The sequence below is a fragment of the Nerophis ophidion genome, linkage group LG26 (genome assembly GCF_033978795.1).
Source record: "Nerophis ophidion isolate RoL-2023_Sa linkage group LG26, RoL_Noph_v1.0, whole genome shotgun sequence".
Classification (NCBI taxonomy): domain Eukaryota; kingdom Metazoa; phylum Chordata; class Actinopteri; order Syngnathiformes; family Syngnathidae; genus Nerophis; species Nerophis ophidion.
The window spans coordinates 2,527,446-2,553,438 of record NC_084636.1 but is presented as its reverse complement, the minus strand read 5'-3'; the positions used below and the strand labels follow the sequence as shown (position 1 = coordinate 2,553,438).

The 25,993-nt window shown below is 44.3% G+C and overlaps 1 protein-coding gene across 2 annotated transcripts in view; it reads left to right on the top strand.

The window, feature by feature from the left end:
* kdm4aa (lysine (K)-specific demethylase 4A, genome duplicate a) overlaps positions 1-21,309 on the top strand; it is a 48,803-nt gene extending 27,494 nt beyond the window's left edge. Inside the window, exons 11-22 of one of the 2 annotated variants that reach the window (XM_061888708.1) lie at positions 740-2,124; positions 3,258-3,351; positions 3,418-3,602; positions 3,670-3,874; positions 3,954-4,030; positions 6,398-6,453; positions 6,524-6,632; positions 11,765-11,953; positions 12,018-12,188; positions 12,262-12,381; positions 20,245-20,337; positions 20,407-21,309. In XM_061888708.1, coding sequence (XP_061744692.1) covers positions 740-2,124; positions 3,258-3,351; positions 3,418-3,602; positions 3,670-3,874; positions 3,954-4,030; positions 6,398-6,453; positions 6,524-6,632; positions 11,765-11,953; positions 12,018-12,188; positions 12,262-12,381; positions 20,245-20,337; positions 20,407-20,547 — 2,825 coding nt within the window. In that variant the 3' untranslated portion in view covers positions 20,548-21,309. Of the gene's footprint in view, positions 1-739; positions 2,125-3,254; positions 3,352-3,417; positions 3,603-3,669; positions 3,875-3,953; positions 4,031-6,397; positions 6,454-6,523; positions 6,633-11,764; positions 11,954-12,017; positions 12,189-12,261; positions 12,382-20,244; positions 20,338-20,406 lie in introns of both variants that reach the window. The other variant, XM_061888707.1, reaches the window with a different exon arrangement.
* The last annotated feature ends 4,684 nt before the right edge of the window (positions 21,310-25,993 follow it).

Sequence of the window (25,993 nt, the reverse complement as noted above, 5' to 3'; positions counted from 1 at the left end):
CACAGAACAAACCAAAAGTAGTGAAACAAAAATGAATATTATCAACAACAGTATCAATATTAATTATAATTTCAGCATAGCAGTGATTAAAAATCCCTCATTGACATTATCATTAGACATTTATAAAAAATGTAAAAAAGAACAATAGTGTCACAGTGGCTTACACTTGCATGGCATCTCATAAGCTTGACAACACACTGTGTCCAATGTTTTCACAAAGATAAAATAAGTCATATTTTTGGTTCCTTTCATTTTTAAAACACATTTACCATATTGCAATCTGTTGATAAAACATTGTCCTTTGCAATTATAAAAGCTTTTTACAAAAATCTACTACTCTGCTAGCATGTCAGCAGACTGGGTTAAATCCTGCTGAAATCTATGTACTGAATGATTACAACATTTTTTTGAATCGGAAAAATATCGTTTTTGAATCGAGAATCGCGTTGAATTGGAAAAAAAAATAGATTTTGAATCGAATCGTGAGCCCAAGAATCGATATTGAATCGAATCGTTGGACACCCAAAGATTCGCAGCCCTAATATATATGTATATGTATATAAAATAAAAAATAAATAAGAACAGCAAATACTAAAAATAATAGTAGGAAAGTATAAAAAGTTAAGAATTTTGTAAGAGTTCAAATGTTCAGTAAAAGCCTGGTTAAGTCAAAGTACATCTTATTCTGTTACATGTTAGTAGCATGAAATAATCTATATTACCTTTGCTTATTATTCAGACCGGGCAATCAAAGTGGAGTCATCGCCTCAGGAGAAAGAGCAAGAAGACCAGTCCAGCATCAAACTAACGCCCCCCAGACAAGAAAGTCCGACAACAAACGAGCATGACGCTCCTCCTGCAGACGGCCTCTGCCCCGATACCACGGAAGGCAAGGTGGAGGCGCCGTGCTCGGCGGAAGGCAAGGTGGAGGCGCCGTGCTCGGCGGAAGGCAAGGTGGAGGCGCCGTGCTCGGCGGAAGGCCAGGTGGAGGCGCCGTACTCGGCGGAAGGCAAGGTGGAGGCGCCGTGCTCGGCGGAAGGCATGGTGGAGGCGCCGTGGTCGGGGGAAGCCCAGGTGGTGGCGCCGTGCTCGGCGGAAGGCCAGGTGGGAGCGCCGAGCTCGGCGGAAGGCCAGGTGGAGGCACCGAGCTCGGCGGGAGGCCAGGTGGAGGCACCGTGCTCGGCGGAAGCCCAGGTGGAGGCACCGTGCTCGGCGGAAGCCCAGGTGGAGGCGCCGAGCTCGGCGGAAGGCCAGGTGGAGGCGCCGAGCTCGGCGGAAGTCCAGGTGGAGGCACCGTGCTCGACGGAAGGCCAGGTGGAGGCGCCAAGCTCGGCGGAAGGCCAGGTGGAGGCACCGTGCTCGGCGGAAGGCCAGGTGGAGGCACCGTGCTCGGCGGAAGGCCAGGTGGAGGCGCCAAGCTCGGCGGAAGGCCAGGTGGAGGCCCCGAGCTCAGCGGAAGACCAGTCCAGCATCATGCAAACGCCTCCCAGACAAGAAACGAACGAACACGACGCTCTTCCTGCAGACACCTTCTGCCCCGATTCGGCGGAAGGCCAAGTGGAGGCGCCGTGCTCGGCGGAAGGCCAGGTGGAGGCTCCAAGCTCGGGAAAAGGCCAGGTGGAGGCTCCAAGCTCGGCAAAAGGCCAGGTGGAGGCTCCAAGCTCGGCAAAAGGCCAGGTGGAGGCTCCAAGCTCGGCAAAAGGCCAGGTGGAGGCTCCAAGCTCGGCAAAAGGCCAGGTGGAGGCGCCAAGCTCCGCAAAAGGCCAGGTGGAGGCGCCAAGCTCCGCAAAAGGCCAGGTGGAGGCGCCAAGCTCCGCAAAAGGCCAGGTGGAGGCGCCAAGCTCCGCAAAAGGCCAGGTGGAGGCGCCAAGCTCGGCGGAAGGTCAGGTGGAGGAGTTGTGCTCGGCCCAGGCCATTGTCAGCGACGAGGAGGCGGAGGTGGGCACGGGCGGCCTGGCGCACAAAGTCTTCCAGAGGACGCTGAGCCCCGCCGACGTGCTGCACGTGCACAGTTACGCCAAGGGAGACTACGCAGAGGACGAGGCCCCGCCCAAAGTAGAAGAGGAAGAGGAGGCGAAGGACCCAGGTGAAAAAATGGTTGAGGCGGAGAAAGACGTAAGCAAAGTGAGTACAATTTTTTCATATAGTTACATTTTTTTTTATCAGCCTAAGAAAGGGTGCCGATGTCCTTAGGCCACTCCCTCTGTCATTACACAAGTACATCAGAAAGTAGATGACGTGTGAATGCTCCAATGCTGAAGTCTCATTGAAATGCTGACAGAATGTAGTATGAATGTAAGAATAGTTTGAATGTTGAAATGGTTTAAATGTTGAAGAGTTTGAAATACAAAATTTGGTTTGGAACTTGGGAAAGTGTTAGTTGGATGAGTTGAATGTGTTGATGTTGGAATGGTTGGAATAGGTTGAAAAATGTAGGATTTGTGCAACTTGGAAAAATATCCCATTTATTTCAATGGGAACTTTCTGGAAATTTGGGAATTGCGGGATTGAAAACGCGCATGGTGGCCTTCTTTGAAATGGTTTTCAGCGCAGCGGTTCTTTGAAGGCTGATCAAATCAAAACCGTAGCAGTAATTAAAACTCTTTCATAAACTTTTAATCAAAAGGGTTCAACCTCTCTCCTGTGGTAGTTAGAAGCCGACACGACAAACGCGCTCAGAGGACATAATGTTTGAAAAAAGGTGACCGGTTTTTACAAAACTTTTGTTTTGAAGGGGGAATTGCAAACTTCCTGTTGATCTTTGCTTGGGGTTGTCAGTACATGAAATGTAGGTCTAAGTGAGACCTACATAAAGGTTGTTTCATGTCTCTACGACATTTCTACTGGAAGTTACAGGCAGTTTTGTCTGTGTTTTCTTCCTAGGAGCAGTTTTGTCTGCGTTTTATTCCTATGGGGCGCTAGAGCGCAATTTTGAGTTTTGAGGTTAGGTTTTTTGATTAGATCGCAATGTTCGCCAGTCCTGATGTGAGTTTTGAAGCATGTTAAGAGGGTCAAATTACAGCTCAAAGCTGTGGAATAATAATAAAGAAATAATAAAACGCTAGAAATTCAATAGGGTCCTCTGTCCCAAAGGGACATTCAGTCCCTAATAAATAGAATCATTTCGGTGTAGAAAAGCATATGTGTGAATGTTTTAGGCGCATTTATCCAATCAGAATTCAACTTTATACAGCTTGGAAAATATGCAACAAAAGGTCATACTTATTATTGTGTGAATGTCTGTGTGTGTCCAGCAGGGGGCAGTAGAGGCGAAAGTGGCATGTGAGCCGAGTGATCTGGGTCAATTGCCTGTCCACCACCCGCTCATCAAGGACGGCCTGAGCGACGAAGGTCCGTCAGTGCCACATTCAGATTTGATTCCTTCGGCGCCTGTCAGCGTGTGTATTTGTGCCTCAGAGGCTCCAGAGGAGGCGTCCCCTGTGGAGGAAGGGGGTCTGGAAGGCGAAGGCTGGACCAAACCTCTGGCCCACCTGTGGCAGAACAGACCCCCCAACATGAAGAAGGAGAAAGAGTACAACCAGAGGATGGGCTCCAAGCCTCCGTACTGCTCCATCTGCACGCTCTTCCTCACGTACCAGCAGGTAGACGCCGCGTCCTCGTCCTCGTGCGCACCTGTCCGCTGGTCTCACATCGTCTTCTCACGTTCAGACCGAGCGTGCCAGCGGCGCCAACGCTCCCGTCATGGCGGGCGGAGGGCGGATGCGGACCAAGCCGCTGATCCCGGAGAAGTGCTTCACCACCACCACGGAGGACGACGCCGAGTGCGAGGAGCCGCCGCTCACGCCTCGCCTGGAGGAGGACGGCACCAGCCTCCTCATCAGCTGCTCGCAGTGCAGCGTCCGCGTCCACACCAGTAGGAGCGCGTCCGACGCCAAGCGTGACGCGGAAAGCGACCGTCTGGCTGTTAAGTCTTGTCTCTTGGTTTCTTCCAGGCTGTTACGGCGTCGATCCGGCCAGGGTCAGCAAGGAGTGGAAGTGTGCCCGCTGCAAAGCCAACGCCATGGTGGAGGTCAGGCAACACGATGTGACATCACACAATAACGGCGGCACCCGCGGAAACACACTAAAATACAATTTAAACCATATGCTTCTGATTGAATGTATAAACCTCCGCATAAACTGCCATCCTTAACCTCTTTTTTAACCTATGTTTACATGCTTTTTTTTATTTCTCTTTGCTATTTGGGCTTATTGGACCCTAAATAAAATAAAAACTAAGAATCATCTTTTGATATGATGTACTTAGTCCATAAGTACACAAATGTGTACTTCATGTTTAAAGTGACATGCTAATTCTTATTTTTACACTTTTTTTTCCCCAAATGCCACTGTATGTTATACTCTTCTGTAACCACCAGATGGCAGTATAAGTGTCCACATAAGTGGCCATAAGACCCCAATTCAGTAGTGTACAACATTTGGGAAATAAGAGCTAAAAGGTGCTGTCAACGCATGTGGCCAGTAAACCTTTTCAATATGTCCACAGCTAATCAAGTCCTGTTTCGCAGTGTTATTCATATTCCTAATTAGTATTGCTACCTATTGATAAGGGTGTCTCGATCTTATATTTGAATATCGCGCTAATATCAGCGAAAATCGGAAAATATCAGCTTGCATCCAAACTCTCAGATGAAAGCAGCGTGTTTACTTGTGTGGACAGCCATAAACATTTATCTTTCCTCCTATAAACACACAAGGTTGGTCTTTTCTAATGTTTTCGTGCAGTGAGTGTTCTTCAACCACTGGTGTGCCGTGGTAGGTTGTCATTTCACCTAATTTGGTTAAACATATTTTTTGCAAACCAGTAATTATAATCCGCAAATAGTGTGCCGTTGTTGAGTGTCTGTACTGTCTATAGCTCGGCAGAGTAACCATGTAAAACTATTCTATATTAGTAGTTGGCAGCCGGTAGCGAATTGCTTGGTCGTGATCACAATATGCAGACGGCAGCGTGCAGGTAAAAATGTCAGGTTCAGACCACAATGAAAAAGTTGACACCCCTAACGCGCCTATTGTGGAATGCTTTGAGGTGGGACATCAGAAGCTCCAAGTGGAATATTTTTTATTTCCCATTTGTCTTGAACGCAGCATTCAGTAAAGGGGAACATTATCAGCAGACTTATGTAAGTGTCAATATATACCTTGATGGTGCAGAATTTTTTTTAACCGATTTCCTAACTCTAAATGGGTGAATTTTGGCGAATTAAACGCCTTTCTGTTTATCGCGCTGGAGACGATGACGTCAGAATGTGACGTCGCCGAGGTAACACACCCACCATTTTCATTTTCAACACATTACAAACACCGGGTCTCAGCTCTGTTATTTTCCGTTTTTTTGACTATTTTTTGGAACCTTGGAGACATCATGCCTGGTGGGTGTGTTGTCGGAGGGTGTAACAACACTAACAGGGAGGGATTCAAGTTGCACCACTGGCCCGAAGATGCCAAAGTGTCTGCCGCCAGACCCCCATTGAATGTGCCAGAATGTCTCCACATTTGACCGGCGGTGCTAAGACAGACATGGCACAGAGATGTATGGATAACCTGCAGATGCATTTGCAACGATAGTCAACGAAATCACAAAGGTGAGTTTTGTTGATGTTGACTGCCAGCTAATCGATGCTAACATGCTACGCTAATCGATGCTAACATGCTATTTACCGGCGGTGCTAAAGTAGACATGGCACAGAGATGTATGGATAACCTGTAGATGCGTTTGCAACTATATTACGTTTCCTTCCACCCACATTTAATGCGAAACAAACACTTACCAATCGACGGATTTAAGTTGCTCCAGTGTCAAAAGATGCGAAAGTCCTGATCGTTTGGTCCGCACATTTTACCGGCGATGCTAACGCAGCTATTCGGCCATGCTATGACTATGAATAGCGTCAATAGCTAGTCGCTCAATAGCTTCAGTTTCTTCTTCAATACTTTCATACTCCAACCATCTGTTTCAATACATGCGTAATCTGTTGAATCTTTTAAGTCGCTGAAATCTGAGTTTGAATCCAAGCTAATGTCACTATATCTTGGTGTGGTATTCCCATTGTTTGTTTACATTGGCAGCACTGTGTGACGTCACAGGGAAATGGCCAGTGTCTTCGCAGAGAGCGAAAATAAGGCACTTTAAAGCTTTATTTAGGGCTATTCCGAGACTGGTAAAATTTGGAAAAAAAACTCAAAAAATACAAGCCACTGGGAACTGATTTTTATTTTTTTTAACCCTTTTGAAATTGTGATAATGTTCCCCTTTAAAGAGCTGTGAGGCCAGTGGTTGTGAGGCCGCCCCAAGCAGCCTAAAAGATGGACTCAAGACTTGTGCTGGGTTTCCGTTATGTTAGCCACTAGGCGATAATGTTGTCGTGTGTTGCAGAACTGCTGTTTGTGCTGCCTGAGGGGCGGGGCTCTGCAGAAGGCCAACAACAACAAGTAGGTTCGGTCTTTTCGGAGTGGAGCAGGGGCCACAGTCGCACCTGAGTAATGGCGGCGTGTGTCGCAGGTGGGTGCACGTGCTGTGCGCCGTAGCTGTGCTGGAGGCCCGCTTCGTCAACATCACAGAGAGGACTCCTGTGGATCTGAGTGGGATTCCCCTGCAGAGATTTAAACTGGTGAGCAGCTGCACAACGGCTAAGCACACAATATCACACAAGCGAGACATAGGTAATACGTTTCCTTAATATTGCAGTCTCAAGTAATTAGTATCAAATATTTAAAATTATCCAAGGCAGAAGCTTATTTGAAAGAATTCAGTAACAAACGTGTCCACATCATTCAACGTACTACGTGATGTGTAGGGATGAGTACCATCCATCCATCCATTTTCTACGGCTTGTCCCTTTCGGGGTCGCCGGAAGGTGCTGGAGCCTATCTCAAATACGTTCGGGCGGAAGGTGGAGTACACCCTGGACAAGTCACCACCTCATCACAGGGCCAACAGAGATAGACAACATTCACACACTATGGACCATAGTGTTGCCAATCAACCTATCCCCAGGTGCATGTCTTTGGAGGTGGGAGGGGCCTATCCCCAGGTGCATGTCTTTGGAGGTGGGAGGGGCCTATCCCCAGGTGGATGTCTTCGGAGGTGGGAGGGGCCTATCCCCAGGTGCATGTTTTTGGAGGTGGGAGGGGCCTATCCCCAGGTGCATGTCTTTGGAGGTGGGAGGGAATATCCCCAGGTGCATGTCTTTGGAGGTGGGAGGGGCCTATCCCCAGGTGCATGTCTTTGGAGGTGGGAGGGGCCTATCCCCAGGTGCATGTCTTTGGAGGTGGGAGGGGCCTATCCCCAGGTGCATGTCTTTTGGAGGTGGGAGGGAATATCCCCAGGTGCATGTCTTTGGAGGTGGGAGGGGCCTATCCCCAGGTGCATGTCTTTGGAGGTGGGAGGGGCCTATCCCCAGGTGCATGTCTTTGGAGGTGGGAGGAAGCCGGAGTACCCGGAGGGAACCATCGACATGTCACAGGGACAACATGCAAACTCTGCACAGTAAGATCCCGAGCCCGGGATTGAACTCATGACCTTCGTATTGTGAGGCACACGCACTCACCCTTCTACCACCGTGCTGCCCTGGACGAGTAACGTATCCGGTATTTTATTTTTTTACATTGACAGAATCCAGGCGGTCCTGAGTTTGTTCCCGGGTTTGGGATCTTTCTGTGTGGAGTTTTCAATCAATCAATCAATGTTTATTTATATAGCCCCAAATCACAAATGTCTCAAAGGACTGCACAAATCATTACGACTACGACATCCTCGGAAGAACCCACAAAAGGGCAAGGAAAACTCACACCCAGTGGGCAGGGAGAATTCACATCCAGTGGGACGCCAGTGACAATGATGACTATGAGAAACCTTGGAGAGGACCTCAGATGTGGGCAACCCCCCCACCCCCTCTAGGGGACCGAAAGCAATGGATGTCGAGCGGGTCTAACATGATACTGTGAAAGTTCAATCCATACTGGCTCCAACACAGCCGCGAGAGTTCAGTTCAAAGCGGATCCAAGACAGCAGCGAGAGTCCCGTCCACAGGAAACCATCCCAAGCGGAGGCGGATCAGCAGCGTAGAGATGTCCCCAACCGATACACAGGCGAGTGATCCATCCTGGGTCCCGACGAGCGGTCCATCCTGGGTCTCGACTCTGGACAGCCAGTACTTCATCCATGGTCATCGGACCGGACCCCCTCCACAAGGGAGGGGGGGACATAGGGGAAAAAGAAAAGAAACGGCAGATCAACTGGTCTAAAAAGGAGGTCTATTTAAAGGCTAGAGTATACAAATGAGTTTTAAGGTGAGACTTAAATGCTTCTACTGAGGTAGCATCTCGAACTGTTACCGGGAGGGCATTCCAGAGTACTGGAGCCCAAACGGAAAACGCTCTATAGCCCGCAGACTTTTTTTGGGCTCTAGGAATCACTAATAAGCCGGAGTCTTTTGAAGGCAGATTTCTTGCCGGGACATATGGTACAATATAATCGGCAAGATAGGATGGAGCTAGTTTTCATGTTCTCCCTGTGACTGTGTGGGTTCTCTCCGGGTGCTCCGGCTTCCTCCCACCTCCAAAGACATGCACCTGGGGATAGGCCCCTCCCACCTCCAAAGACATGCATCTGGGGATAGGCCCCTCCCACCTCCAAAGACATGCACCTGGGGATAGGCCCCTCCCACCTCCAAAGACATGCACCTGGGGATAGGCCCCTCCCACCTCCAAAGACATGCACCCGGGTATAGGTTGATTGGCAACACTAAATTGACCCTACTGTGTGAATGTTGTCTGTCTATCTGTGTTGGCCCTGTGACGAGGTGGCGAATTGTCAAGGGTGTACGTTGTCTTCCACCCGTGTGCAGCTGGGATAGGTTCCAGCACTCCCGGTGGATGAAAGTTGCTGAAAGACTAGCGTGTAGTTTGATTCTATTTTTAAAAAACATCTATACATACCATAAACCTTCATATCTGTATTCTCAGCTCTTGCTTGCCAGTGACAGTCACAACTACGCTACCAGGCTAGCCCAAAGAGGTGCTCTCACCCGTCTTAAACCCAAAAGGGATGTTTTGAAAAAGACTGTAATGTATCGGGCAATCACTTACTGGAATAGACTTCCACTATATCTGCTATCAATCACCAGCATAGTGGGCTTTAAGAATAGACTAAAAGGAGAAGTATTGCGTTAAGAGATTATTCTAGATTGTACCTAATGTCATGACTGTTTTTATTGACTATTGAGTATTTTATTGATTATGGGATAAGCAGCAGAAAATGGATGGATGATACTTTTTCGTCACTTATTGTTTGTCTTTGGTACACTGTGTATATTTTAGGCCGTTGGTTCTTTGTTTTATTTTTGCAAAAATGTATACAGTATATCTATTTTTATATTGCTATTTTTATCTTTGGTATGAAAATTATTATGTAACAAAATGTATTAGTATTTTTTGGTTCTTTGTTGTTGCTATTTTTGTATTATGACAATAGAGGAGTTCAAGTATCTAGGAGTCTTGTTCACGAGTGGGGGAAGAGTGGATGGTGAGATGGACAGGCGGATCGGTGTGGCGTCTTCAGTAATGCGGACGTTGTACCGATCCGTTGTGGTGAAGAAGGAGCTGAGCCGGAAGGCAAAGCTCTCAATTTACCGCTCGATCTACGTTCCCATCCTCACCTATGGTCGTGAGCTTTGGGTCATGACCAAAAGGATAAGATCACGGGTACAAGCGGCCCAAATGAGTTTCCTCCGCTGGGTGGCGGGTCTCTCCCTTAGAGATAGGGTGAGAAGCTCTGCCATCCGGGAGGAACTCAAAGTAAAGCCGCTGCTCCTCCACATCGAGAGGAGCCAGATGAGGTGGTTCGGGCATCTGGTCAGGATGCCACCCGAACGCCTCCCTAGGGAGGTGTTTAGGGCACGTCCAACCGGTAGGAGGCCACGGGGAAGACCCAGGACACGTTGGGAAGACTATGTCTCCCGGCTGGCCTGGGAACGCCTCGGGATCCCCCGGGAAGAGCTAGACGAAGTAGCTGGGGAGAGGGAAGTCTGGGCTTCCCTGCTTAGGCTGTTGCTCCCGCGACCTGACCTCGGATAAGCGGAAGAAGATGGATGGATGGACAATTTATTATTGGATCATGTTGTACTGCATTTTAATCTTTTGTTCTGTGTGTGATGTTTTTTGCCTGGACCCCAGGATGAATAGTCTCCACTGCGGTGTAGACTAATGGGGATCCTTAATAAACTAAACTAAACACGTAAGGGACAAGCAGTAAAAAATGGATGGATGGAAGAATCCAGAGGCTCCTACTGGGGCACCGACTCACATAAAATCCATCAACACAATGTAACGGTTCCTGAGTTGCGCGTGTCGTCACGTCCAGTTGCCGACTCAGCCCGCTCTTCGCACTTTTGACGCTTGTCCATCAGTCCAGCAGCACTGAGAGCGGACTCAGCCAAACGACCTCGAGGCAAGGTCGCAATTTTCAATGCCAGCAAAGTAATTGACTCAAAACGCTCCAGTGTAAGTAAAGTAAGGCGACATTTACTTAAAAATGCATCAACTTGACATGCTACTGATTAGCATTAGCGATTTTATATGGCGATTAAACACCCATCCATCCATCCATCCATCATCTTCCGCTTATCCGAGGTCGGGTCGCGGGGGCAACAGCCTAAGCAGGGAAACCCAGACTTCCCTCTCCCCAGCCACTTCGTCTAGCTCTTCCCGGGGGATCCCGAGGCGTTCCCAGGCCAGCCGGGAGACATAGTCTTCCCGACGTGTCCTGGGTCTTCCCCGTGGCCTCCTACCGGTTGGACGTGCCCTAAACACCTCCCTAGGGAGGCGTTCGGGTGGCATCCTGACCAGATGCCCGAACCACCTCATCTGGCTCCTCTCCATGTGGAGGAGCAGTGGCTTTACTTTGAGTTCATCCCGGATGGCAGAGCTTCTCACCCTATCTCTAAGGGAGAGACCCGCCACACGGCGGAGGAAACTCATTTGGGCCGCTTGTACCCGTGATCTTATCCTTTCGGTCATGACCCAAAGCTCATGACCATAGGTGAGGATGGGAACGTAGATCGAGCGGTAAATTGAGAGCTTTGCCTTCCGGCTCAGCTCCTTCTTCACCACAACGGATCGATACAACGTCCGCATTACTGAAGACGCCGCACCGATCCGCCTGTCGATCTCACCATCCACTCTTCCCTCACTCGTGAACAAGACTCCTAGATACTTGGACTCCTCCACTTGGGGCAGGGGCTCCTCCCCAACCCGGAGATGGCACTCCACCCTTTTCCGGGCGAGAACCATGGACTCCGACTTGGAGGTGCTGATTCTCATTCCGGTCGCTTCACACTCGGCTGCGAACCGATCCAGCGAGAGCTGAAGATCCCGGTCAGATGAAGCCATCAGGACCACATCATCTGCAAAAAGCAGAGACCTAATCCTGCGGTTACCAAACCGGAACCCCTCAACGCCCTGACTTGAGGATTAAACACCTCCAAATTTAATGAAAACTACAACTAAGATGCATGTTGCAATCAAACAGCTGGTGTGTAATAAGTAGAATACTTACAGAATTAACACTTTTTCGGGCAAACACACCCTCAACTGCCATCTCACGCCTTGGACTGGCGACGGTATTTGCAAAGTAAAAAGAGAGAATTGGTGGAGGCTGTGATGTCATCAGTACACAGCCAATCAGGGCAGGTGTGTGTTTGCGTCCCGAGCGCAGTCTGACGGCCGCTTGTTGTCGCCGCAGAAGTGTTACTACTGCAAGAAGAGGATGAAGAAGGCGTCGGGCTGCTGCGTGCAGTGCTCACACGGCCGCTGTCCCACCGCCTACCACCCCACCTGCGCGCAGGCCGCCGGCGTCCTCATGCAGCCCGACGAGTGGCCCTTCGTGGTGCACGTCACCTGCTGCCGACACAAAGGCCCCGCCCAGATCGAAGTAAGCGCCGATGCACTTTTCCTCCGTGTGTGCTTGACCGCGGCGCCCCCCCCCTCCCCCACAGCGCAACACGGCGGCCATGCACGAGCTGAGCGTGGGCCAGAAGGTGATCTGCAAGCACAAGAACGGCCGCTACTACCAGTGTGACGTGGTGCAGCTCTCCAAGGAGACCTTCTACGAGGTCAACTTCGACGACGGCTCCTTCAGCGACAATCTGTTCCCCGAAGACATCGTGGTAGGTCGCCCTCTCGGCTGCCAGCCGCGCACACGTCCTCGGGTGACGCTAACCCTGTTCCACGTGACCTCAGAGCCGAGACTGCGCCCAGCTGGGACCTCCCCCCAAGGGCGAGGTGGTCCAGGTGCGGTGGACGGACGGCCTCATGTACGGCGCCAAGTTTGAGGCATCCCGCGTCATCCAGATGTACCTGGTAGGATCCTCATCGTCTCCGCTGTTACACTTCAAGGCTTTGTTTTGGGTCGGGGTTGGGGATAGAGTTGGAGTTAAGACCGGTACTTTTTATAGGCAGTGGAGTACCGAATATGGTTAGTATCGCGGTACTATACTAGGACCGGTATACCGTGCAACCCTATTATAGGGTTGAGGTGAGGACCAGGATTTGTTTCAGGGTTGGGGTTTTGATTGGGTTTAGGAGTTTGGTCAAGGACTGTGCTTGGTTTTAGTGTTAGGTGTGGGGGTTGTTTGGGATTATGGTTAGTCATTTTGTTGGGGTTGGGAATTAGGATTAGGTTTAGGTTTGGTTTTAGGTTGGAATCAAGGCTTTTTAGGGTTAAGGTTAAGACTGGGGTTTGTTTTCGGGTTAGTGTTTTGATTGGGGTTGGGATTTTGGTCAAGGTTTTGGTTAGAGCTGGGGTTGGGTTTAGTGTTGAGGTTTTGTTTGGGGCTAGTGTTGGTGTTGTCAAGGTTTGGTTAGGACTGGGGTTGGGAATTAGGATTAGGTTCAAGGTTTTGTTTTAAATTGGAATCAAGTTTTTTGGGGGGGTTATAGGGTTAAGGTTAGGACTGGGGTTTGTTTTCAGGTTAGTGTTTGGACTGGGGTTGGCTTTGGCATCAAGTTTAGGGTATAGTTTGGATAGTTTGGTACTATACTAGGACCGGTATACTGTGCAACCCTATTATAGGGTTGAGGTCAGGACCAGGATTTGTTTCAGGGTTAGGGTTTTGATTGGGCTTGGGAATTTGGTCAAGGACTGTGCTTGGTTTTAGTGTTAGGTGTGGGGGTTGTTTGGGATTATGGTTAGTCATTTTGTTGGGGTTGGGAATTAGGATTAGGTTTAGGTTTGGTTTTAGGTTGGAATCAAGGCTTTTTAGGGTTAAGGTTAAGACTGGGGTTTGTTTTCGGGTTAGTGTTTTGATTGGGGTTGGGATTTTGGTCAAGGTTTTGGTTAGAGCTGGGGTTGGGTTTAGTGTTGAGGTTTTGTTTGGGGCTAGTGTTGGTGTTGTCAAGGTTTGGTTAGGACTGGGGTTGGGAATTAGGATTAGGTTCAAGGTTTTGTTTTAAATTGGAATCAAGTTTTTTGGGGGGGTTATAGGGTTAAGGTTAGGACTGGGGTTTGTTTTCAGGTTAGTGTTTGGACTGGGGTTGGCTTTGGCATCAAGTTTAGGGTATAGTTTGGATAGTTTGGTACTATACTAGGACCGGTATACTGTGCAACCCTATTATAGGGTTGAGGTCAGGACCAGGATTTGTTTCAGGGTTAGGGTTTTGATTGGGCTTGGGAATTTGGTCAAGGACTGTGCTTGGTTTTAGTGTTAGGTGTGCGGGTTGTTTGGGATTAGGGTTAGTCATTTTGTTGGGGTTGGGAATTAGGATTAGGTTTAGGTTTGGTTTTAGGTTGGAATCAAGGCTTTTAAGGGTTAAGGTTAAGACTGGGGTTTGTTTTCGGGTTAGTGTTTTGATTGGGGTTGGGATTTTGGTCAAGGTTTTGGTTAGAGCTGGGGTTGGGTTTAGTGTTGAGGTTTTGTTTGGGGCTAGTGTTGGTGTTGTCAAGGTTTGGTTAGGACTGGGGTTGGGAATTAGGATTAGGTTCAAGGTTTTGTTTTAAATTGGAATCAAGTTTTTTGGGGGGGTTATAGGGTTAAGGTTAGGACTGGGGTTTGTTTTCAGGTTAGTGTTTGGACTGGGGTTGGCTTTGGCATCAAGTTTAGGGTATAGTTTGGATAGTTTGGTACTATACTAGGACCGGTATACTGTGCAACCCTATTACAGGGTTGAGGTTAGGACCAGGATTTGTTTCAGGCTTAGGGTTTTGATTGGGCTTGGGAATTTGGTCAAGGACTGTGCTTGGTTTTAGTGTTAGGTGTGCGGGTTGTTTGGGATTAGGGTTAGTCATTTTGTTGGGGTTGGGAATTAGGATTAGGTTTAGGTTTGGTTTTAGGTTGGAATCAAGGCTTTTTAGGGTTAAGGTTAAGACTGGGGTTTGTTTTCGGGTTAGTGTTTTGATTGGGGTTGGGATTTTGGTCAAGGTTTTGGTTAGAGCTACATTTGGGATTAGTGTTGAGGTTTTGTTTGGGGTTGGTGTTGGAATTTGGATCAAGGTTTGGTTAGGACTGTGTTTGGGAATTAGGATTAGGTTCAAGGTTTTGTTTTAAATTGGAATCAAGTTTTTTGGGGTGGTTATAGGGTTAAGGTAAGGACTGGGGTTTGTTTTCAGGTTAGTGTTTGGACTGGGGTTGGCTTTGGCATCAAGTTTAGGGTATAGTTTGGATTTGGGGATAGGGATTTGGTGTGAATTAGGGTTAAAGTGTTGATTAGGTTTTGGGTTGGTTTTAAAATTGAGGTTTTTGGTTTTGGTCCAGGATTAGGTTTAAGGTTTTAGTTAAGACTGGGATTGCTTATAGTGTTAAGGTTAGTGTTGGCGTTGGAATATTGGTCAAGGACTTTGGTTGGTTTTAGTGTTAGATGTGGGGGTTGTGTGGGATTATGGTTAGTCATTTTGTTGGGAATTAGGATTAGGTTTAATGTTTTGTTTTATGTTGGAATCAAGGTTTTTTGGGGGGTATAGGGTTAAAGTAAGGACACGGATTAGTTTCAGGGTTAAGGTTTTGATTGGGCTTGGGAGTTTGGTCAAGGACTGTGCTTGGTTTTAGTGTTAGGTGTGGGGGTTGTTTGGGATTAGGGTTAGTCATTTTGTTGGGGTTGGGAATAAGGATTAGGTTTGGGTTTGGTTTTAGGTTGGAATCAAGGCTTTTTAGGGTTAAGGTTAAGACTGGGGTTTGTTTTCAGGTTAGTGTTCTGATTGGGGTTGGGATTTTGGTCAAGGTTTTGGTTAGAGCTAGAGTTGGGTTTAGTGTTGAGGTTTTTTGGGGGGTTAGTGTTGGTGTTGGAATTTAGATCAAGGTTTGGTTAGGACTGGGGTTGGGAATTAGGATTAAGTTCAAAGTTTTGTTTTAAATCGGAATGAAGTTTTTTGGGGGGGTTATAGGGTTAAGGTTAGGACTGGGGTTTGTTTTCAGATTAGTGTTTGGACTGGGGTTGTCTTTGGCATCAAGTTTAGGGTATAGTTTGGATAGTTTGGTACTATACTAGGACCGGTATACTGTGCAACCCTATTATAGGGTTGAGGTCAGGACCAGGATTTGTTTCAGGGTTGGGGTTTTGATTGGGTTTAGGAGTTTGGTCAAGGACTGTGCTTGGTTTTAGTGTTAGGTGTGGGGGTTGTTTGGGATTATGGTTAGTCATTTTGTTGGGGTTGGGAATTAGGATTAGGTTTAGGTTTTGTTTAGGTTGGAATCAAGGCTTTTTAGGGTTAAGGTTAAGACTGGGGTTTGTTTTCGGGTTAGTGTTTTGATTGGGGTTGGGATTTTGGTCAAGGTTTTGGTTAGAGCTGGGGTTGGGTTTAGTGTTGAGGTTTTGTTTGGGGCTAGTGTTGGTGTTGTCAAGGTTTGGTTAGGACTGGGGTTGGGAATTAGGATTAGGTTCAAGGTTTTGTTTTAAATTGGAATCAAGTTTTTTGGGGTGGTTATAGGGTTAAGGTTAGGACTGGGGTTTGTTTTCAGGTTAGTGTTTGGACTGGGGTTGGCTTTGGCATCAAGTTTAGGGTATAGTTTGGATAGTTTGGTACTATACTAGGACCGGTATACTGTGCAACCCTATTATAGGGTTGAGGTTAGGACCAGGATTTGTTTCAGGGTTAAGGTTTTGATTGGGTTTAGGAGTTTGGTCAAGGACTGTGCTTGGTTTTAGTGTTAGGTGTGGAGGTTGTTTGGGATTAGGGTTAGTCATTTTGTTGGGGTTGGGAATTAGGATTAGGTTTAGATTTTGTTTAGGTTGGAATCAAGGCTTTTTAGGGTTAAGGTTAAGACTGGGGTTTGTTTTCGGGTTAGTGTTTTGATTGGGGTTGGGATTTTGGTCAAGGTTTTGGTTAGAGCTGGGGTTGGGTTTAGTGTTGAGGTTTTGTTTGGGGCTAGTGTTGGTGTTGTCAAGGTTTGGTTAGGACTGGGGTTGGGAATTAGGATTAGGTTCAAGGTTTTGTTTTAAATTGGAATCAAGTTTTTGGGGGGGGTTATAGGGTTAAGGTTAGGACTGGGGTTTGTTTTCAGGTTAGTGTTTGGACTGGGGTTGTCTTTGGCATCAAGTTTAGGGTATAGTTTGGATAGTTTGGTACTATACTAGGACCGGTATACTGTGCAACCCTATTATAGGGTTGAGGTTAGGACCAGGATTTGTTTCAGGGTTAGGGTTTTGATTGGGCTTGGGAATTTGGTCAAGGACTGTGCTTGGTTTTAGTGTTAGGTGTGCAGGTTGTTTGGGATTAGGGTTAGTCATTTTGTTGGGGTTGGGAATTAAGATTAGGTTTAGGTTGGAATCAAGGCTTTTTAGGGTTAAGGTTAAGACTGGGGTTTGTTTTCGGGTTAGTGTTTTGATTGGGGTTGGGATTTTGGTCAAGGTTTTGGTTAGAGCTGGGGTTGGGTTTAGTGTTGAGGTTTTGTTTGGGGCTAGTGTTGGTGTTGTCAAGGTTTGGTTAGGACTGGGGTTGGGAATTAGGATTAGGTTCAAGGTTTTGTTTTAAATTGGAATCAAGTTTTTTGGGGTGGTTATAGGGTTAAGGTTAGGACTGGGGTTTGTTTTCAGGTTAGTGTTTGGACTGGGGTTGGCTTTGGCATCAAGTTTAGGGTATAGTTTGGATAGTTTGGTACTATACTAGGACCGGTATACTGTGCAACCCTATTATAGGGTTGAGGTTAGGACCAGGATTTGTTTCAGGGTTAGGGTTTTGATTGGGCTTGGGAATTTGGTCAAGGACTGTGCTTGGTTTTAGTGTTAGGTGTGCAGGTTGTTTGGGATTAGGGTTAGTCATTTTGTTGGGGTTGGGAATTAGGATTAGGTTTAGGTTGGAATCAAGGCTTTTTAGGGTTAAGGTTAAGACTGGGGTTTGTTTTCGGGTTAGTGTTTTGATTGGGGTTGGGATTTTGGTCAAGGTTTTGGTTAGAGCTGGGGTTGGGTTTAGTGTTGAGGTTTTGTTTGGGGCTAATGTTGATGTTGTCAAGGTTTGGTTAGGACTGGGGTTGGGAATTAGGATTAGGCTCAAGGTTTTGTTTTAAATTGGAATCAAGTTTTTTGGGGGGGTTATAGGGTTAAGGTTAGGGTTACTAGGACCGGTATACTGTGCAACCCTATTACAGGGTTGAGGTTAGGACCAGGATTTGTTTCAGGGTTAGGGTTTTGATTGGGCTTGGGAATTTGGTCAAGGTTTTGGTTAGAGCTACATTTGGGATTAGTGTTGAGGTTTTGTTTGGGGTTAGTGTTGGAATTTGGATCAAGGTTTGGTTAGGACTGTGGTTGGGAATTAGGATTAGGTTCAAGGTTTTGTTTTAAATTGGAATCAAGTTTTTTGGGGGGGTTATAGGGTTAAAGTTAGGACTGGGGTTTGTTTTCAGGTTAGTGTTTGGACTGGGGTTGGCTTTGGCATCAAGTTTAGGGTATAGTTTGGATTTGGGGATAGGGATTTGGTTTGAATTAGGGTTAAAGTGTTGATTAGGTTTTGGGTTGGTTTTAAAATTGAGGTTTTTGGTTTTGGTCCAGGATTAGGTTTAAGGTTTTAGTTAAGACTGGGATTGCTTATAGTGTTAAGGTTAGTGTTGGCGTTGGAATATTGGTCAAGGACTTTGGTTGGTTTTAGTGTTAGATGTGGGGGTTGTTTGGGATTATGGTTAGTCATTTTGTTGGGAATTAGAATTAGGTTTAATGTTTTGTTTTATGTTGGAATCAAGGTTTTTTGGGGGGTATAGGGTTAAAGCAAGGACACGGATTAGTTTCAGGGTTAAGGTTTTGATTGGGTTTGGGAGTTTGGTCAAGGACTGTGCTTGGTTTTAGTGTTAGGTGTGGGGTTGTTTGGGATTAGGGTTTGTCATTTTGTTGGGGTTGGGAATAAGGATTAGGTTTGGGTTTGGTTTTAGGTTGGAATCAAGGCTTTTTAGGGTTAAGGTTAAGACTGGGGTTTGTTTTCAGGTTAGTGTTCTGATTGGGGTTGGGATTTTGGTCAAGGTTTTGGTTAGAGCTAGAGTTGGGTTTAGTGTTGAGGTTTTTTTGGGGGTTAGTGTTGGTGTTGGAATTTAGATCAAGGTTTGGTTAGGACTGGGGTTTGTTTTCAGGTTAGTGTTTGGACTGGGGTTGGCTTTGGCATCAAGTTTAGGGTATAGTTTGGATTTGGGGATAGGGATTTGGTTTGGATTAGGGTTAAAGTGTTGATTAACTTTTGGGTTGGTTTTAAAATTGAGGTTTTTGGTTTTGGTCCAGGATTAGGTTTAAGGTTTTAGTTAAATCTGGGATTTCTTATAGTGTTAAAGTTAGTGTTGGCGTTGGAATATTGGTCAAGGACTTTGGTTGGTTTTAGTGTTAGGTGTGGGGGTTGTTTGGGATTATGGTTTGTCATTTTGTTGGAGTTGGGAATTAGGATTAGGTTTAGGTTTAGGTTTTGCTTTAGGTTGGAATCAAAGTTTTTTAGAATTAAAGTTAGGACTGGGGTTTGTTTTCGGGTTAGTGTTTTGATTGGGGTTGGGATTTTGGTCAAGGTTTTGGTTATAGCTGGGGTTGGGTTTAGTGTTGAGGTTTTGTTTGGGGTTAATGTTGGTGTTGGAATTTGGATCAAGGTTTTGGTTAGGACTGAGGTTGGGAGTTAGGATTAGGTTCAAAGTTTTGTTTTAAGTTGGAATCAAGTTTTTTGGGGGGGTTAAGGTTAGGACTGGGGTTTGTTTTCGGGTTAGTGTTTGGATTGGGGTTGGAATTTGGATCACGGTTTTGGTTTGGACTGGGGTTGGTTTTGGCATCAAGTTTAGGGTGTAGTTTAGATTTGGGGGTAGGGATTTGGTTTGGATTAGGGTTAAAGTGTTGATTAGGATTTGGGTTGGTTTTAAAATTGAGGTTTTTGGTTTTGGTCCGGGATTAGGTTTAAGGTTTTGGTTAAAACTGGGTCCGGGATTAGGTTTAAGGTTTTGGTCAAGACTGGGATTACTTATAGTGTTAGTGTGAGTGCTGGCATTGGAATTTTGGTCAAGGACTCTGGTTGGTTTTAGTGTTAGGTGTGGGGGTTGTTTGGGATTAGGGTTAGTCATTTTGTTGGGGTTGGGAATTAGGATTAGGTTTAAAGCTTTGTTTTAGGTTGGAATCAAGGTTGTTTGGGAGGTATAGGGTTAAGGTTAGGACCAGAATTTGTCTCAGGGTTAGGGTTTTGATTGGGTTTTGGATTCTGGTCAAGGACTGTGGTTGGTTTTACTTTTAGGTGTGAGGGTTGTTAAGGATGAGGGTTAGTCCTTTTGTTGAGGTTGAGAATTATGATTAGGTTTAAGGTTTTTGGGGGGTTTTTTTGGGCTAAGCTAAGGTTAGTTTTCGGGTTAGTGTTTTAATTGGGGTTGGGATTTTGGTCAAGGTTTTGGTTGGAGCTGGGGTTGGGTTTAGTGTTGAGGTTTTGTTTGGGGTTAGTGTTGGTGTTGGAATTTGGATCAAGGTTTTTGTCAGGATTGGGGTTGGCTTTGGCATCAAGTTTAGGGTATAGTTTGGACTTGGGGATAGGGATTTGGTTTGGATTAGGGTTCAAGTGTTATTTAGGTTTTGGGTTGGTTTTAAAATTCAGGTTTTTGGTTTTGGTCTGGGTTTAGGTGTGAGGTTTTGGTTAAGACTGGTATTGCTTGTTGTGGTAGGGTTAGTGGAATTTAGGGTTAGTTGGAATTTGGATTGAGGTTTTGGTTGGGGCTGGGATTCTCATTAGGTTTAGGGTTTGGACAAGTGTGGCGGGCAAAGTGGGCGTGGCCTGTCAACAGTGTCCTTGCCCAGGTGGAGTTTGAGGACGGCTCCCAGCTGACGGCCAAGCGAGACGACGTGTACACGCTGGACGAGGAGCTACCCAAGAGGGTCAAGTCCCGACTGGTGAGTGACCGTTGCTGGTGTCCCCAAGTGGTCTCGCCCTGGCGCTTCATGTCGTCTCCGTGTGCGCAGTCCAAGGCGTCGGACATGAGGTTCGACGGCATCTTCGAGGACAAGGAGATCATCCAGGAGTCCAAGAGGCAACGGGTCATTAATTCACGGTACCGCGGCGACTACATCGAGCCCGTCATCTACAGAGCCATCATGGAGTAGCGCCACCATGGACCACTTGCATCAGGACCACGCCAGACTTTTTCTTTCTTTTTTACTCCTATTTTGAAAGGGCAGTATTTTCATTTGTCGGACAAAGCTCAGCAGGAAACAGGAAGAAGAGGCAAGGAAGCTACTTCACTTTTGTTTCCGGGACAGCGTCTTCACGCCGTCTTGCCTGTGACATCATCAAACATCTCTAGGTACCACGCACACACAACCAGTCCAATTTGGTATGTCTCAACATTTCAACTTCCTCTCTGCAAAAATGTCACTTTTTCCTATTTTTTGATACTAACTTATTCTAACAACTTTTACACGCGGAGACAAAACCCCTCAAAGTTTTCTATCGTCTCAACAAAACTTCATGCAAGACGTCAGAAAAAAAAAAGAATATAACAGCATTCCTTTTTTTTTAGGCGCTTTAAACCTTTTTCTAGATGCTCCTTCTATTTTTTCTACCACATAGATACATTTTAAAAGATTTTAATTAAGATTTTAAGAAATATATATATATTTTAACTCTGCCCCCATGGTTGTACTTTGTAATTTAAGTGTGCGAGGTTGACGTCGTCTGCGCTAATTTGCTTTTAGCACAACAACTTGTCTAGTTTTTGGCTGACTAGTAATATTGTTCATATACAGGAATTGTGTCTGTTTTGTGTGTAAATGTCATCTGTAAGTAGATAAGCTGAACTTCCACATTTTAAGTGTTTTTGTAAAACATTTGAGTAAAAAAAATATATAATATTATTAACAACCGTCCTCAGCCGAGCCAGTCTCTTTTTCTACAGTGTTGCATTCACATGTTCAACATAGAATTGGATTTTAGAGTCCTTTTAGTGTGGGGAACACTATTTGTGGAAATTTTGACGACGGCTAACGTTAAATTATTTTCTAGTGGTACAAAAAATAAATAAAACTTGCGTCCAGAACGCGATTTGTATTTTTAAATCGGAGCCAATAATAATTTAATTGATATTGTTGCATTGCCATCCTGTTTTTAAGTGTTAATTTTAGCATATTAGCATTACTTTTTAGCTAACTTTACGTTTTTTTTTCTCCAATTCCACAGACATACACCTTAGTCATTTAACCTGATATGTGACACGTTAACGGATAACAGGCTAATGTTAGCATGCTAAAAATCACAACTTTTTGCACTAAATTTTCCGCCAGTCATATAACTTGGTACATGACACTCGTAAACTGTTAGCTAAACAAGTTAGCACTTTAATGTTTACAAGTGTCCCGTACCAAGTTATATGACTCTGGCGGCAAATTTAGAGCAAAAAGTTATCATGCTGTGTAATTTGAAAAAAAAAAAAACTAAGTTAACATGTTAATGTTAGCATGTTTCTAAGCTAATGTGAACATGGTAATAGTTAGCTTGTGTCACATACCAAAGAATTACAGAGAAAAATAAAGTACAATTAGCTAAAGAAGTTAGCACATTGATGTTAGCATGCTCGTTGTACTCCCCCCCCCCGCCCCCCCCCTAATTCCTTGGTACGTGACACAATCCAATTATCATGCTCACATTAGCATGATAACATTAACATGATAACTTTTTGAGCTAATTTTGCAACCGTTTACCCCGATTCCAAATACATCCCTAATAAAAAAAAAAATGATTAAAAAAAAAAAAACTACAACTTTTTGGTAAGGGTCATTTATAACAACTCACTTCTAAAAGTACGTTTTTAGACTATCTCCATGCAACCAGAAGGACGTATGGCAAAATCGGTTTGAATCCAGAATGGATCCAAAATCGTCTGGAGTAAATGGCAGCAAATTTAGCTCAAAAAGTTATCATGCGGCCTAATTTGCGGAAAAAAAAACGTACAGTTAGCACGTCAATTTTAGCATGCTCGTAAGCTAACGTGAGCATGATAATAGTTAGCTTGTGTTACATACCAAAGAATAAGAGAGGGAAAAAAATAGTACAAGTAGCTAAAAAGTTAGCACTTTGATGTTAGCATGCTAGTTGTGTTCTCCCCTTCCCCTCTAATTCCTTGGAATGTGACACAAACCAATTATTGATTGATTGATTGATATATTTTTATTTCAAATATGCAAAAACAAAACAAAATAAACAAGAGCAAGCATGATCCAATACAGTGCTATAGCCTTAACGGCTATTATAACAAAATGCAAACAATGGAGAATAAAAAAAAAACAAATGAGCATTTGACTTTTTTTTTTTTTTTTACATATTTGAAAAGGAGTGAGAAGAAGTATACACTTATTTAATCCCACCCCTTTTCTTTTAATCATAAATTACTCCGAGCTCGAACTTCCTTGTTCACTCTATGTACAAACTTAATGAACTTGTATCTAAATAAATGATAAATATATACATACATATGCACACTACACACATACATGATACATATATACATACATATGCACACTACACACATACATAGCCACACCGTTACCACAAGTGCTCATGGAAATAGTATCATGAAAAAACAAAACAGAAAACAGTAGTACCAGTGCCTCAATGGGCAGCCCCTAACTCTTTTGTTACACAAGAAAGCCAATATCAAAGCCCTTCTTCATGTCTGTACCTCTGGAATACCATGTACCTAAACTTCTTTTTAAACTGGTTTATGTTTGAACATTGCTTTAACTCCACATTCAAACCATTCCATAGTTTCACTCCACAGATTGAAATACAAAAACGTTTGATGGTCGTTCTACAACTAAGCATTTTGAAATTAAAATTTCCCCTTAAGTTATAATCCCCCTCTCGTGTGCCGAACAATTTTTGAATGCTTCCTGGGAGTTTATTTATTTTGGCTTTATACATTACCTGTGCAGTTTGATACAAAATAATATCATTAAATTTCAATAATTTTGACTGTAAGAATAGTGAATGAGTATGGTCCAGATATCCAACCTTGTTGATGATGCGTGCAGCTCTTTTCTGAAGTATACTTATTGAGTTTAATGAGCTTTTATAATTATTCCCCCAGACTTCCACACAGTAGGTTAAATATGGTAAAACTAATGAACAGTAGAGAATGTGGAGTGATTTGTGATCTAGAACCTGCTTTGCTTTATTTATTACTGAGATGCTTCTTGACAGCTTAGACTGTACATGTTTTATATGTGCTTTCCAGTTAATTTGATAGTCAATTGTAACTCCAAGGAATTTTATTTCAAAAACCCTTTCAATATCCACCCCATCTATTTGTATCTGTACCCTTGTTTCACGTGTCCTCTTTCCAAACAACATTAACTTAGTCTTAGTCAGGTTTAATGACAATTTATTATAGTCAAACCAAGCTTTTAGTTTACTCATTTCTTCCATAATGACTTCCTGTAATTGATTTAAATTATCCCCTGAACAAAAAATATTAGTGTCATCAGCAAATAACACTAATTTCAAAGATGTAGACACTTTACAGATATCATTGATATACAGGATGAACAATTTTGGCCCCAACACTGACCCCTGGGGGACACCACAAGCAATGTCCAAACACCATGAACAGCAATTCCCCAACTTCACAAACTGTTGTCTCTTATTTAAGTAACTTTTAAGCCAGTCTAGTACAACTCCCCTGATTCCATACTTTTCCATTTTATTGATTAATATATCATGGTTAATTGTGTCAAATGCTTTTTTTAGATCAATAAATATTCCCATTGCATATTGTTTCTTGTCTATGGCATTTGTGATGTCCTCTATTGTTTCAATGATTGCCATTGATGTAGATCTGTTTGATCTAAACCCATATTGACAGTCAGGGAGGAAATTATGTTTTTCTATAAATGCATCTAACCTGTTATTGAATATTTTCTAATATTTTAGAGAATTGTGGAAGTAAAGAGACGGGTCTATAGTTTGTGAAGTGATGTTTGCTCCCAGTTTTAAACAGAGCTATAACTTTAGCTATTTTCATTTCATTCGGAAATGTGCCGGTTTGAAATGACAGATTACAGATATATGTTAATGGTTTTGATATTCCTGTAATGACATTTTTCACCAATGCCATACTAATGTCATTGCAGTCTGTGGACATTTTGTTCTTACATTTGTTTACAATATCCAACACTTCTTCTTCACCCACTGCATTTAAAAACATAGAATTGAGATTTATCTCCAACAATCCCTCCATATTTTTATTCACTAGAAGCATTTAAGTCTCACCTTAAAACTCATTTGTATACTCTAGCCTTTAAATAGACTCCCTTTTTAGACCAGTTGATCTGCCGTTTCTTTTCTTTTTCTTCCGGTCCGATCCGGTGGCCATGTACTGCTTGCCTGTGTATCGGCTGGGGACATCTCTGCGCTGCTGATCCGCCTCCGCTTGGGATGGTTTCCTGCTGGCTCCGCTGTGAACGGGACTCTCGCGACTGTGTTGGATCCGCTTTGGACTGGACTCTCGCGACTGTGTTGGATCCATTGTGGATTGAACTTTCACAGTATCATGTTAGACCCGCTCGACAGCCATTGCTTTCCTCCTCTCCAAGGTTCTCATAGTCATCATTGTCACCGACGTCCCACTGGGTGTGAGTTTTCCTTGCCCTTATGTGGGCCTACCGAGGATGTCGTGGTGGTTTGTGCAGCCCTTTGAGACACTAGTGATGTAGGGCTATATAAGTAAACATTGATTGATTGATTGATTGATATTTTTACCAGTTGTCCGTGGATCTGGGATTTTTGCTGCAAGTTCGGGTCCAATACTTACAAAGAATTTATTGAAGGCATTAGCTACATCTTCAATATTATCATTTTCTTTACCATCATTCATGAAATACGTTGGATAGTTATTTGAAGAGGTACTGTTTCTTATAATACTGTTTAATAAATTCCATATTCCTTTGATATTATTTTTATTATCATCTAGTAATTTCTTATAATAATCCCTCTTATTTGACCTCATAATATTAGTTAACTTGTTTTTATATTTTTTATATTTATTTTCTGCTTCTTTTGTTTTCAATCTTATAAATTCCCTGTAAAGAGTGTTTTTCTTTTTACAAGCATTTTGCAATCCCTTTGTGATCCAAGGACAATTCGTATACTTTCCTTTGCTGATGCATTCTTTTATTGGGCAATTTTTTATCATATAATGACCTAAATATTCTCAAAAATATATTGTAAGCACTATTAACATCACCATTTTCATAAATTACATCCCAATTCTGCTCCAGTAAATCATGTTTAAATGAACTAATGGATTCCTCTGATCTCCTTCTTCTGTATTGGGTTGGCTTTTCTAATTTTTTTGTCCTGTAGTTACCATCAAATATCAGAAAAACTGGGAGGTGGTCAGTGATATCTTTGATCAATAGCCCACTTACGGTCTTATTTTCAATATCGTTGGTAAATATGTTGTGGATTAGAGTGGCAGAGTGGGATGAAATTCGACTAGGTCTGGTGATTTTGGGATATAAACTTATACTGTACATTGTGTCAATGAAATGAACTATA